At 49.1% G+C, this 15,077-nt stretch overlaps 1 protein-coding gene across 6 annotated transcripts in view; it reads left to right on the forward strand.

The window, feature by feature from the left end:
* NGEF (neuronal guanine nucleotide exchange factor) overlaps positions 1-13,777 on the forward strand; it is a 118,690-nt gene extending 104,913 nt beyond the window's left edge. For all 6 annotated transcript variants that reach the window (XM_065557005.1, XM_065557004.1, XM_024111467.3 and 3 more), the window contains 4 exons: positions 583-738; positions 4,531-4,610; positions 9,051-9,155; positions 9,822-13,777. In XM_065557005.1, the coding sequence (XP_065413077.1) occupies positions 583-738; positions 4,531-4,610; positions 9,051-9,155; positions 9,822-9,994 (514 nt within the window). In that variant the 3' untranslated portion in view covers positions 9,995-13,777. The remainder of the gene's footprint in view (positions 1-582; positions 739-4,530; positions 4,611-9,050; positions 9,156-9,821) is intronic.
* Positions 13,778-15,077: the final 1,300 nt, after the last annotated feature.

Raw genomic sequence — 15,077 nt, forward strand, 5'->3', positions numbered from 1 at the left:
GGGACTGTATCTAGTACAGTACACACCATCTAGGGAGAGAAAGCTGCCTCAGCTAGGAGTATAGCGTTTATGATAAGAGAAATATTATAACACAAAATAGATGCCAGAGAACAAAAAGTTTGACATTAAGAAGACTTAACTGGTAAGGAGTCTGTCTATCCAGTAAAGCATTTCTAATATGCACTTTGTCAGTTTCAGCCAGGTGCCCAGTACTACTTTACTTGCATAGCATTTTCCAGCCAAGAACACAGAAGCATTTTACAAACGTTAGTGATATAAACCTCTCATCTTAGCTCTCCTGGGAGAAAACGTTATTTACATTTTACAGATGGGAACTGGGACACAGATTAGGTGACTTTCTTACGGTCATACAAAGTTTGTGGCAGAGCCAGGAATAGAATCTAGGTCTCATGCTTTAGCCCTCAGACCATCCATCCTCATTCTATCTAGGTGGTGTCTCTTCCCCTCACCACCAGGAATTTGCTCTCTGTATCATGCCTTTCTCAGAATTTGGTATTGTTAAAGCCAAAGTGCTTCCAGACTGACTGATGAGCTTTCCTGACCCCTTTGCTTACCTCTCAGTGACAAGTACCAGGTGTTTGACTCAGCACCGCGAGGGCTTCTCCGGGTAGAGGAGTTAGAAGATCAGGGACAGAGTTTGGCCAATGTCTTCATCCTGAGGCTTCTGGAGAACACGGATGATCGGGAGGTCAGCTACATGCTCAAGGCATCATCCCAGTGAGTATGAAACACTGTCATCCCATTAGCAACCTGCATTGCTATTCCCCTGAACCCTCAAAAGTGAAGTGTCCAATCTGCCACGATCACCGGTCTGGCATCTACCTCCTCACCAGCTGGTCTTATTGAATTCCTATCTATGGGGATACTCTGCTATACAAGCTGAGCTGAGTTCACCCAGTGCACAACTCTTCCTCCTCCTCCTGATATAACTTCTCAACACAAGACAGAGCTTTCTGGGGGGATCGGATATAAAACTAGATGAGTTTCCTTCCTGTACAAGTGTATTTACGGCATCCTTGTGTAACACACTGATTTCTAGGTAGGTCAAGACTCAATTAAGATTTAAAAGGAAATTATATGTCTGGTTTGCAAATCTCTCAGCACACATATCCAGATGGTAATTGAAATTAGCAGTACACATGCAGTACATTTATACAAGAGCAGCTTGATGTGGATCACTGGGATTCAAACCACTTGAAAAATCTAGCATTCTGACTGTAACTTATCCCCCTAGCTGTGCACAGTCCTTGGGGTATGGAGCAGTTACTGTAAAGATAAAGGCAGGAGCCCCAGTTCTGTTCATGAGTGTCAAACTCTCTTCTATGGCTGGCCCCAATTCTGATGGCAGCCCTCGCGCTGCTCAGTAGTCTTGAATTCCACTGTGTCGAAGTCTCCCTGGATACCATTTTCTGTCTGAATCTGTGATTTTTACTTCAAGATCCAACAAGCTCAGACTGGGCAAATGATTCAACACCACTAACAGTGGGCTGATTGTTTCAGATGCCCGGGGTCTGGTTTCCAGACTCGCCTCAATCCAGTCTCTTATTGCACCCACAGGTTTGCAGGCCCAGGTAATTATAGATGTGTCCACATAGCCAATATTTACATCTACGTGACATTTGCACCCTAAATTGGGGAAGCAGAAGAGGAGACTGGAGTTTAAAAACCCTGCCATTGAACAGTAATTGGAATAGATTTTCAACCACGGCTTCAGTCCTGCAGCGAGCTGCCCACACACACATTGCAGGATCAGCGTGATGAGAGTGTAACATGCGTTGTGACTGCTCCCACCCCCCTGCAAACTCTGCTACTCCAGGGTGATTAACAGAGTTGCTGTACCTGAAAATGGGGGTGTTGGGCATCTGAAAGCTATACACCACAAATAAGCACGTAGGGCAAAGGCAACCCTTGCTTATCACAGCTAGCATTGTGCTGATTACAGTATGCTTTGGCAGAGAAGCACTAGCATACTGAGCTCCTATTTTCAGTCACTTATACCTCAGTGGAAAATGCCAATCTCAGCATTATTTCAGTTACCATAATTGAACATGTGGCCCCTTCTGAGCTTCTAAGTTCCCAATCAATGCACTTCACAATATTACCTGAGCTCATTAGGTCACACATTCAAACACTGACCTACAGATAGAAGTGATCACACTTTCCAATCAGCACATCAGCACCTCTCCTTTTTTGTTTTTGTCACTGGTTTTTTCCCAGAGAAACTTCAGTGTAATTAAATGCAAGGTTTTAGATTAATGGTAAACTATAGTGCAGATTTCAAATCCATAGAAGCCAGGACATTTAAATTTCTCGCCTCTCCCAGTATCTGTAGCTTTTATGCAAGACAAAGTTAAACCATACCATTTTGAGCTCAGTACAGAACTTTGAAGATCCAAAATATAACTACCCGGTAGTTAGTCTCCAAGCAGAGCTGCCACATTCCATGTAGCTCTTCCAGTGGCAAGTATCCTGGGTGAGTTAAGTGGAACTCGACCTGTTTGTGTGGAATTTGCCACCATCTCCTCCAGCTGGCTGTCTGTGGCTCAATGGGACAGGGCACTCCTTGGCTGGAGTTGGGATTGGGAGGTAAGTCAGGTGTGAGGGAAGAACTCAGCAGTGGAAGAGATGCAGAATGAAGGCAGGTCCCAGCAGTTTGTGAGGGGAGGAAGGGGATGGGCAGTCACTGATGGGGAGGGTGAGGAGGGCACTAATCAGGGGAGGGAATGGCTGATGCAGGCAGCTGGAAGAGCCATGAAAGCCAGTCTGAGATGGCTGGATTGCACGGTAGATAGAGAGGTGGTAGCTGGAGGCCTCCCACACACAAGGCCCCTGCAGCGTGACTTGATGTGCCTGCCCCTGCAGCATGGATTATCCCAGAAAGTCACCAGTTCAGCTTGTGTGTGACATTCTAACCAGTGTGTGGGAGATGACGACTCAGGAAAAATGCCAGAGTGTCACACAGATGAGTGATGCTTGACAGACATGGCTAAGACCTGACATGCAGAGATTGGATAGCACATTAATTTCAGGTTGCTGCTTGCACACGGAGAGGGGGTGTGCGCGCGCGCAGGCAGCAGGAGAAAAGGGGCAGGGAAACTATTCTAAGAGGATCAGAGGAGTCAGAGTAACAGAGCCGAGAAAGAGATAAAGGGAAGGACTCAAGGGAGGTGCAGAGAAGGAGCAGAGTTGGAGAGGGAACCACACAATGCAGAGTGAGAATGGAGGGAGGCAGGAAAGAGCATGCCAGGGAAGGAAGGGCTCTGACAACTGGCAGGAAGGAGAGAAATCCCAGAGGTGATCCTTTCTGCTCACCTGCTGGAAGTGAGGAAGAGAAGAGGGAATAAACCTGCCCAGTGACTTTGGGAAGGTCTGAATGGGAAGCCAAAGGTTCCTCATGCAATCTGAGCCCATGGGGAAAGGGTGTGCACCTTCACTCTCTCAACAGCAGATCAAGCAAGGCATGATGGAAAGCCTATCCTTAGAGCTCCAGGAGGACACCCTGTAGGGCGAGAAAAAATGGCTGGAAAGGAAAGTAGAGGGCTGAATATGTTACACCTGCTGTGACCCCAGGTCAGCAACCTGGGAGAACTGTACTAGAGCTAGCTTGCCAATTAGGTTACCGTCCATGCAGTTGCCCATATCTATTGCTACTTCAACAAGTCATCTGTGTAGGGACCCATATAGAGTCTACATTATCCTAGGACAGAGGTGGGCAAACTACGGCCCATGGGCCACATCCGGCCCGCAGGACCGTCCTGCCAGGCCCCGGAGCTCCCGGCCAGAGAGGCTAGCCCCTGGCCCCTCCCCGGCAGCCACGCCGCCGCTCCTGCCAGGCTGCGCAGCTCGCGCCTGCCCACCTCCCAGGCTTTCCAATAAGCAAGTCCTGCCGCTCTGAGCGGCATGGTAAGGGGGCGGGGGTGTGGATAGGGGTCGGGGCAGTCAGGTGACAGGGAGCAGGGAGGGTTGGATAGGGGACGGAGTCCCGGGAGGGGGTGGTCAGGGGACAAGGAGCAGAGGGGATTGGATGGGTTGGAGGCTCTGAGGGGGGCAGTCAGGGGGCGGGGAAGTGGGAGGGGGCAGATAGGGGGGCGGGGCCAGGCTGTTTGGGGAGATACAGCCTTCCCTACCCTGCCCTCCATACAGTTTCGCAACCCCGATGTGGCTCTCGGGCCAAAAAGTTTGCCCACCCATGTCCTAGGAGAAACAGAGTCAAGTAAAATGCAGGGACAGAGAGGGGAATCATTCAGATCTCCCCCAATTTATTAATAGTGACCAGGCTGACCTTCAAATGGCTGCTTGTCCAGCTACCGATGAGACACTCGCACTGTGTCCCAGTTGCCCAGAGATGGGATCTCTGTTTCTAGCAGAGAAAGGGAAAAAGTTGGAGCTGGCAAATGGGGAAAGCTGGGAACGTGTGCCTGGGAATCAAAGCTGGTTGGGAGAGTAACAGTGTGCTGCAACCAGATGATTGCGCCCTCATAGCTGTGTTCTGTTTGTCTCTGGTCACAGAAGTGAGATGAAGCGCTGGATGATCTCGCTGGCCCCAAATCGGAGAACCAAGTTTGTTTCATTCACATCCAGGCTCCTAGGTAAGAGATGCAGCAGAGATGGAGGGAGGGAGAGATGGTTATTTAACTTGCAGTGTGTCGTGCTCTTCTTCAGAGACCCCTGCCTGGGCCATCTGAAATGCTGGTTGCATAGCAAATGCTGCAACTGAGGTTGCGTCCCTCAAGGACTCCCCCCTCCACAGAATCTTGCCAGCACTCTGAGTGAGATTGACAAGATCAGTCTCTTTCCTCTCTGTGCCTGGCAGTAAGGTTTCTCCCCTGCTCCGGTGACCCTTTTCCTTTCTCCTGCCCCCCTTCACTCCATCAAATCATTCTCACCAGATCACACTAGACATGAAAAACAATGTTAAATCTTAAATTACCCACCTTCCCACCCACTGCCTCCCATTTGCTCAGAGTGTATCTAAACTTACATTTTAGCCAGAACCATTAACACAACTGTAAATTCTAGTGTAGACGTGGCTCCAAAACTTTTGTTCCAGTGCACAGTCTGTCCCTGGCTGGATTTCCGGTTCTACTTTCACCCTTCCCACCTTGCTGCTGGGTTTGGCACTGTTGTTCACCCTCTCCTCTTTGACATCTTGTCTACTCAGGGCTTTCGTGACAGCATTTGCTCCTGGTTCTTGTGTCTAGGTCCTCCTCCCTCTCACTCTGGGGTTGCTGTAGTGGTTCTGTGGTCGTCCCCCCACGCCCGGGTGGGCCAGAGCAACAAGTAGTCTTTAGCCCAAAGCCTTCTGGCTTGGGCAGACAGCAAAACACAGTCTGGGGCTCTGACTCTCTGGTTGGGCAGAGCAACAAGCCACAGGCAAGGCACAAGCTGTCTGGCCTCGGGTGAGTAGGCCACCACCCCAGGAATGGGGTTGGTGGCAGGGGATAGGGGGACCCTGTGACGGGTTGGATCACAGAAACCCCCTTGGGAGCTGCCACCCGATGTGCAAAGACTACCCCTGCATCTGTTTTCCCTGCCAGCTCAGGAATCCAGCACCCTGTCTTGCTGAGCCAGACAGTCCCGTCTGCTCCAACACAGACCCAGGATCTGAATCACTTGTCCCAAAGCTGCAAGTTTACCTGAAAACAGCTCCCAGAAGTGTGCTTGTCTCTAGCACTCAGATGCCCAACTCCCAATGGGGTCTAAACCCAAATAAATCCGTTTTACCCTGCATAAAGCTTATGCAGGGCAAACTCAAAAATTGTTCGCCCTCTATAACACTGATAGAGAGATATGCACAGTTGTTTGCTCCCCCAGGTATTAATATATACTCTGAGTAAATTACTAAATAAAAAGTGATTTTATTAAATACAGAAAATAGGATTTAAGTGGTTCCAAGTAGTAACAGACAGAACAAAGTAAGTCACCAAGCAAAATAAAATAAAATGCGCAAATCTATGTCTAATCAAGCTAAATACAGATAATCTCACCCTCAGAGATGCTTCAGTAAGTTTTTCTCAGACTGGATACCTTCCAGGCCTGGGCACAATTCTTTCCCCTGGTATAGCTCTTGTTCCAGCTCAGGTGATAGCTAGGGGATTCTTCATGATGGCTCCTCTCCCCCCTTTGTTCCCTTCCACCCCTTTATATATCTTTTGCATAAGGCAGGAACCCTTTGTCCCTCTGGGTTTCCACCCCCCCGCACTGGAAAAGCACCAGGTTAAAGATGTATCAGAGGGGTAGCCGTGTTAGTCTGAATCTGTGAAAAGCAACAGAGGGTCCTGTGGCACCTTTGAGACTAACAGAAGTATTGGGAGCATAAGCTTTCGTGGGTAAGAACCTCACTTCTTCAGATGCAAGAGATGCAAGGTTAAAGATGGATTCCAGTTCAGGTGACATGATCACATGTCACTGCAAGACTTCATTACTTACTTGCCAGCACACACATATACAGGAAGACTCACAGGTAAACACAACCATCTGCAGACAATGGGAGTCATCAAGATTCCAAACCATCATTAATGGCCCACACTTTACATAATTACAATAGGCCCTCAGAGTTATATTTTATATTTCTAGTTTTAGATACAAGAGTGGTACATTTATACAAATCGGATGATCACACTCAGTAGATTATAAGCTTTGTAATGATACCTTACAAGAGACCTTTTGCATGAAGCATATCCCGGTTATGTTATATTCACTTTTTACCATATTTTTCTAAAACTATCCCAGTTACATTATATTCACTTATTATCATGTTTTTATAAAACCATATAGACTGCACAACGTCACAGACCCGAGTCCACCCTACTCCACAGGGCCCTGGCCTGGGACCCAAACAGTGGTGAGTGGTCAGCTCTGGGTCAGCAGGGAAGTCACCGAAACATGCTGACTCATTTTCTGATCACGCAACTGGACTAATGTCTGGTTCCCCTGGGCTACTTCCTCCCCCAACCCCTTCCCTGGTGTAGCTCTGTAGTCCATAGGTCCTCAGTCTACTCTGGGTGAATCGCAGATGGCAGTCCCAGCAACTCCTCTCCACAGTCAGTCTCCTTCATGGGCGGGGCACCACACAGCTCAGTCTTTGGTCAGAGTTCTGCAGTGGGGTACAGATATGTCTGCCTCCTTCCCTGGCTCCGGCCCAACTGAGCTGGAGGGCCTGCCTCTTACACTTCCTGTCCCACCACATCCAACATGAGGGCGGGGCTGGCTTGGCTCCACCCACCGGGGGTGTGGGGCAGTTTCTCCCCATCAGGCTCAGAGGGAGGCCACTCTGCCTCACTACAGTTTCACAGAACTGTTTACTGAGCGCCCCTCTCCCCCCTTCAGCTAATCTTCTCCACTCACCACCTCAGCAATCATCTCTGCACATTGACCCACACATCTCCCTCTTCACTCCTGGTCTGTATCCATCCAGAATCCTGCATCTTAGTCTGTCTCTCTGACTTCTTTTCCTGGATGTCTATCAACATAAGCTTAATGTGTCTAAAATAGTCCTTCATCTTCACTCCCAAGTCCTTACCTTTCCGCTCTGTTACTGCCAACATCATCAGCAGCTCCATCTCTCAAGCCTGTAACCAGGGGTTTGTCTGCGAATCTTCCCTTGCCCCACAACTCCAAGCAGCTTCCAAATCTTCTTGTGGCTGCCGCCTCCCCCCAACATCTAAGACCTGACCATTTCTTTCTGTCGCTGCGGCTAATTCTGCCTGAGCTCAGCCCAATCCTCTGCACATTTAGTCCTTCTCAAAGGCCCCCCTCTGCCATGACACCAAAGGGAACTCGCTGACTGAGAGGGGCCAGCTTGATCAGTCCCATGGGAACAGAGTGTACAGCCTCCCTGGCCATTGTGCATCTGAGGCTCATTCCCTAGCCACTGTCTTTCAGCCATGAGCAAATTGAGGCAGGGATTATGTTGCCTTTGTGGGTTGGGAAACACTGGGCACACTGACTGCTACCCAAAACAAGGGCTAACAATAGTTTGGGGAAGCATCATAGAGCAGCCCAATCCTTGACTGTGCCTTTTCCCCCCAGCTTGCCCTTGCACTTGGAGCACTTCTCAGGCTGCTCTGACATGGCTCCTTCTCCCCTCCAGAGACGTGGGGGTTAAGACAGTCCCTTCCCTCTGTAAGCAGTTTGGCAGGCCCTGCATCATCTCCCCTTTGGCCTTGCTCACCATTGTGCCTCTGCAGGGCTCACTCCTATCCTAGCTGGGTCCACTGCCCTAGCAAACTGGCCAACACACACAGATCATGAGCAGAGCAACAATAAATACATGGGGGCCACCCCTGGTCTGGGCAGAGCAGGCTGCCACAACAGAAGCCCTTTACCACAAGTGTGCGTGTTCCAAGGCTGTAAAAAAGCGCACACTAAAAAGGTGTCCACTCTGGTAGGCCCAGAGCCTCATCCTGACTCCCATGGAACTGTTCACAGAGCTGCAGGCCATCTGATAGGGCCTTGTGGGGCAGCCTGCTAGGGTTACCCCTAGCCTTCCCCACACTGAAGTTAACACTCAGCCAGGGCCTCTGAACCTTCTCTTTGAGCCCTTTATAGCACTGGAGCCAGCCCACTTCTAGCAGCCTACTGCAGCATTCCCAGCTCAAAGGACTGTCTGGCTCAGGCTCAACCCTGTAGATCCGGGCAGCAGGTGTGTCACCAACCCCGCATTGTGTGGGATAACACCCTGGGAGCATAAGGGAACCAGGGATCGTATGATACAGTAATACCTGTTTCTAAGTTTACATGCTCCATTTCTCATGCCATATCTTGTGCTGGTACCTTAGAAGCCTCTTCCCCCATCTTGCTCTATCTAAGGGCTTGTCTACACTTAAAAGGCTGCACCAGGAGGGCTTCTCCTGTTGGTGTAGGTAATCCACCTCCCCGAGAGCGCTAGATTTTCTACATCCCAAGTGATATAGTTATACAAAAGTTGCTCGTGCAGACCAGCCTACACCATTTTATACTGTACAGCAGTCACAGGACTCTGGGGCAGCTGGATTACTTTGTCCCTCTCCCTCCCTCCCCATTGTCAGATTGCCCCCAGGTGCAGTGTGTCCATCCGTATGTGGCTCAGCAACCAGACGAGCTGTCCCTGGAGCTGGCAGATGTTCTTAACATCCTGGACAAGACAGATGACGGTAAGAGCGATGGGGCTCCAGGCATCCCTAAAATCACTCATCACAAGGGCAACAGAGCTGTCTCCTGGACAGGCTGCTTTTGAACACAGAGGGAGGTTCCTCTAGATTTAAAAAAAAGTGCCCTTGTTGTAACAACCATTCAGGGAACCCCAGGTTGTCCTCCCTGTCTCTTATGGGACATCAGCATCAGAGGACAGACCCCTAGGGACAGTGATCCTGTAGGCAACAGCAGAATTTAGCTGTCATTGGGACTAAACATCAGCTAAGGCCCTCGTTCCTGTATCTTGCACTCCCTCTTCTGGCTGAGAAGTGCAGCTACGTCCGGTCCCTGCTCTGGGTCTCTGTACTGATGTAGCCAGGAATGGTTAGCGAAGAGGTAGCATCTGCTTTTCACTCACATCTGCTTTTTAGCCAGTTTTGCAACTAGGATACAAGGTCAGGTGACTTGTGAGTCAGTGGCTCAGAAGGGATTAGAGCCCAGGCTTTTCCTGGTTTCTTAATCCTTACCTGTATCCGCTAAGCCACCAGTATGTCTCAAGGGCAGTAATTGAACCCAAGCCCTCCAAAGCATAGCCTTGGTGGCTCGCTCTCATTCGTACTCATTCCTGCACTTGGGCATTCTAGTCCTGTTGACTTGTCCTGCTACATGTTTTCCCTGCCCCTCAGGTTGGATTTTTGGGGAGCGTCTTCATGACCAGGAAAGGGGCTGGTTCCCCAGCTCTATGGGGGAGGAGATTCTGAACCCCAAGATCCGATCGCAGAACCTAAAAGAGTGTTTCCGGGTCCACAAGTCGGATGACAGTCAGCGGAGGAAGCTGGGCAGCAGGAATCGCCAATGACCCCTGGTCTCCCCCAGCCCTGGAGCACAAGGAATATCTAATGGCTTATGGAGAAAGATGGAGGGCAGATGCTGCAGGCTGAGAGAATGAGGTGGTGGTGCTGGTACTATGGGCCAGGGCATAGGGCCTGGTCTTAACATGCTGGTCATACCCCCTCCGACACAAATAGACTTTGCTCTGTTTACTAAGTTCTTCCCTCTACATTTTGTATTCCTCTGGAGACCAACCCCAGGAAGAGGAGAGGCCACTTGTCTAAAGCTCAAGGAACTATTCAATGTAATGGATTGCCAGTTGTGCTGCCAACCCCAAAGAGTGCCAAGTGCTCCCCTGTGCAGTGAGGAGCTACTGGACAAGACCGCACCAGAGCCACCCAGGAGGTTCACCACAGCTGTAACATACCAGCTGGTCATATATAAGAGTTGCTTCAGTTGCTTTTCTAGTATAAATGGATAGAATCAGCTGGGCTGGGGAACAGTTCTACCTTACGTACCATAGAAAACTCTGTCTCCTAGCTACCCCCTCGCTGAGAGATTCCATTGTAGGAATGGGTTCGTGCCATCCCACACGTGCAGACACACTACAGCTGAAGCCATTTACCTCTTCCAGTGGGCACCTGGCAATTAACAATGGCACTAGGGGCTTTCTTTTTGTGGTGCACATGGTGCTTTTTTGGGTCAAAGCACTTAGCAGAACCTCTAAGCTTGGCAGCACCCCTGTGAGATAGGTTACTTTAAGTCCCCATTTTATAGGTGGGGAAATTGAGGCAGAGAAGTTGTCTCACCTGAAATCACACAGGGAGACCGTGCCAGAGCTGAGACTAGAATTCAGGACTCCTGATGCCTGATTCCCAGTCCTGTTGTTGGGCTGCTGGGCCCACTCCTCCCCCCATACTGGTCTTTGAGCCCAGTTCTAGGCAAATGCGCTAACAAATTAAACCAACAGCACCACACCCTGCTTTTCAGCAGCCCGAACTCTTTACTCACTATATTCCTGCACTTAACCCAGTGCCTGAACACCGATGGCTCAACCCCCAGGAGGTACCAAATGCAAGGTTCTCTGTGCACAGAACAGCAGCAGAGGGTTTCATCCACCTGCTGCCACAAGCAGGCAGAGCCCTGCTGTGAGAGGAACTCATGATGGCCTTCACCCTAACTGCACTAACAGACAAAAGCACGGGCAAGACAGTAGCACTGGTACATGGGGTTTCTTTGCCAGAGTGCACTGCACACATTCAGAGAGAGAGAGCAGATAGGGTAAAAGGAACTATGAGGCCACTGACTTTGCACATCAGCTGACAAACCATTACACACAGATGATATTCTAGCAGAGCCAGAGGCTTCACATGTAGGGCATTTCCCAGCACGTTTGTAAATTTGCAGGACTTTGCTCAATCCATTGTCAGTTTCTATTTGGAATGTAATGTAAACTGACCATTTCCACAAATCTCTACCACATTCCCAGACAGCTCCGTGGGCTGTGGAGTGTGTTTCCAAAGGGAGGGGCTGCGCTCAGCCACCCGGCTCAGGCAGAGGCAGCCCGGCAGCAGTCGGCCCATCCTTAACAAGGAGAACTCAAGCAAAATAGCTGAAGTTGGCCAGGGCGGTAGGGGACATTGTACTAAAGCTATGTGAGGGCCTGCATGTCCTCTCTAAACCCAGCTAACCAGCTGTGTGCATGAACTGTATGTACAGTATTGATGCCTCCATGTATATAGGAAAGTCCTCAGTAGCCAGAAGGACAAGGGAATCATTTCCTTATATGATGCAGCTCAACATTGCATGAAACACAGGGCAAGGGATCAAGAGCTTCGGCAGGGAACTGAGAACGGACAGTGGTTGAAAACTGACCCTGAATAAGCATCCTAACAAATGGCTATTGGGCCTGCTCTGCTCTAAGCGGTTCCAGAACGGCCCCTTCTCTGAGTGGCCCTTTGTTAGCTACAAAAAGGACAACTGACCCAAAGTATTTATTTGCATGAACATAAATCAGGGAATTCAAATTATTCAGCATCTTTCTGTGATGCAGTAAAGCAGAGTCTTCCAGGCATTTCTTGACACTCAGTGCTGCTTCTGATCTCTGCGCCTTCCCCTGCTAGCCTTGCTTAACACCCCACTGTCCACATTCAGATTGGGCAGTATCATGTCAGTGTGGTTGTGGTCAAAAAGAGGAGGGGAAAGCCAGCACCTTCTTACTCTGCTGATAGACGGGTCACCACCGTGTGCTTTAGACCCTATCTACATTAGACATTTGCACTGGTGTCACACTACAATTGATGCAGTCAATTACCGGCATAAACCCCACTTTTCATCACTGCTGCGTGCCTGCATCAGAGGCTCATGCCAGTGTGACTACATCGAGGTACTTTAGTGTAACTGTCTCTGCTGTAGCCAGGCTCTTCATACAATGCAGTCATTAGTATTGCAGCGCTAACACAGCTATGGGAGAGTGAGTGGGATTCAGTTGTGGCTTGCATATGAACAGAATTGTTAAGGTTCAAGTGCATGGAAATCTTAATGCTGTATTGAACTCGTAGATAGCGCAGTGAGGAGCACATCAGAAACAGCTGACAAATTCAGATTCCGCTCTCTTACACCTGAGAACATTCATAGTTACTTAAGTTAGACAAGTGCCTATGGATATGTCAACACAGCAATTCAACCCCTGTGGCTGGTCCAGGTCCCCAGCTGTCTCAGGCTTGGGCAGCGGGGCTGTAATATTGATGTGTACAAGTTTCGGCTCTGGCTGGAGCCTCAGTTCTGGGACCCCTCGAGGGGGGCTGGTCCCAGAACCCAGCCCGAGCCTAATTGTCTACACAGCAATTTTTAGCCCTGTAGCCCAAGCCAGTTGATCTGGGCCAGCCTTGGCTATGCCACAGGTCTTGTATTCCAGTGTATTCCAATGAGGGCAGAGCTCACCTCTCAGTATGGTTACTACTGGTGATATGTGAGCCAGAAGGGCCTCAACTTGACTGACAGATTCCAGCTTGGGTTTGTAGGGCTGGCAGTTAGAAAAACAATTGCCATTTGACTTGTAAATTGAGCATATTTTATCCAGAGATCCTATAAATACAAAGACCACAAATAAATTGTACAGTCACTTTTCTAAGTACAACCAGACTTTAAGCTCAGGGTCCAAGACTCATAGCAGCAGCTGTTTACAGGTAATTAGTTGAAAGCCAAAACATGGAAGCTCTAGCTATGAAAACTATTTAAGACAAATAGATACAAGCATATTACAGATCATTTAGCCTTGCCCAAATTGTTATGAACATTTCCTAGCCCTGGCACTTGCCTGGGACAAAAAATGATTTTTACAATGAAAATGAAGATACTACGATCACCAATTAAAAAATACCTGTCCTAGGCTAGGGGGCAATGAATTTTACCTGGCTGAGATCATTCAATGGCCAACTTTGGAGGAGAGGGTTTTCCGGTCTTTCATTGGCCTTTGCCCTCTAGCTCAGAACCTTGGACTTACGCCAACACCTAAGTCACTTTATAGTGGTTTTTGGGACTCCTAACTGTCACACTTGGTACATTATATTCAGCCACTGAATCGGGTTTGTTCTATGTACATTTTTAACCTCCTCCATTCCACACAGTCCAACATGTGTCAGTTTCAGGTGGTCTAATGCTATCGATGGGCTCAGTCTGTGAAACACGAGTGCAGGTTTGAGATCCCAGGTCATTATCAGGCTGCCTGAGTGAACTGAAAAGAACTCTTGTTGTTGTTGTTTTTCTTGTGGTGAAAATACAGCTGACTGCGCCAGCAACTTCCAAAGCCTGGCCCTGTTTGCGTTTTCATTTTCTCATCCAGAGTGTGACCATCACCACCATTTTCCTCCCTCATCATGCTCATGTGACTCAGCACATAGCCAGAATGGAGTCAGTTCCATTCCCCTTCCTAGCTCTGTCCCAGCCTCATGAACATGTTAGTGAGTGGAAGCAGTGAAGACCTAAAGCAATACTGAGCCTTTCAGCTCAAGCGCTGGTTCACTTCTGGATGCAGGCACCAGGGACAGAGTTAATACCAGTTGACAGTGGATTGGTGGCCTAGGTTTAAGAAGTTAGAATGCTTAGCTCAACTGACAGATGGCCACATAACAAGTGACACCATTCACATGCGACAGAGACCTGTAGATCAGGGGTAACAAGAGTATCTGCGGGTCAGTGTTGGTGCATGCAAGAGACTGCTCGCACTGACCATCCTGTGCCATTTTCGTGGAGTGAGGATTTCAGTTCTTACTGCTAGCAACTCAACACCTTTCCCAGTAAACAGCAACTGCTGCTTATCTGACATTCATACAGCACTACAGTCTGCCCCAGCAATCATTACCCTGAGGGTCAGGCGCTGCCCATTCAAAAACACCTCACTAAGGGTATGTCTATATTACAGTGCTATGGCATCGCAGCTGTAGCATAGATGCTTCCTACAACAAAGGCGGTTTTTCCATTAAGGTCATTAATGGACCTCTGAGGGCCATTCTTCTGTCAACCTAGTTGCACCTACACTGGAGGTTAGAGCAACCTAATTGTGTGACACGGTGCAAAATTATCCACAGCCCTGAGCAATGTAACTAGGTGGGAATAAATGTTCCTATTTAAGTGATGGGCAGTGAGAGTGGTTGCTGGTGGAACAGTCTCAGAGTTCACTGAATGCGTAGCACTGGAATGCGTTACCTAGGGAGGTGGTGGAATCTCCTTCCTTGGAGGTTTTTAAGGCCCGGCTTGACAAAGCCCTGGATGGGATGATTTAGTTGGGAATTGGTCCTGCTTTGAGCAGGGGGTTGGACTAGATGACCTCCTGAGGTCCCTTCCAACCCTGGTATTCTATGATTCAGCTTTTAACAGAGACATCCATTGTCTCAGGCAATTGCCTGCCTAGTCCCACGCTGCTGTCATCACCCTCTCTTGCACCTTTGGATGCAAGAGCCCTTTCGATATGGTCTTACACTGAGAACAGAAAACACCGAAGGTCCTGTTCAGATCTTTGACAGGTAGCAGCTGCTGCCATGTTTGACTGCTTACCACTATACATCAGAGTTCTCCAGTAAAATCTCAAACAAGGCACCATCCCTCAGGGG

The sequence above is a fragment of the Chrysemys picta genome, chromosome 9 (genome assembly GCF_011386835.1).
Source record: "Chrysemys picta bellii isolate R12L10 chromosome 9, ASM1138683v2, whole genome shotgun sequence".
NCBI classification, from domain to species: domain Eukaryota; kingdom Metazoa; phylum Chordata; order Testudines; family Emydidae; genus Chrysemys; species Chrysemys picta.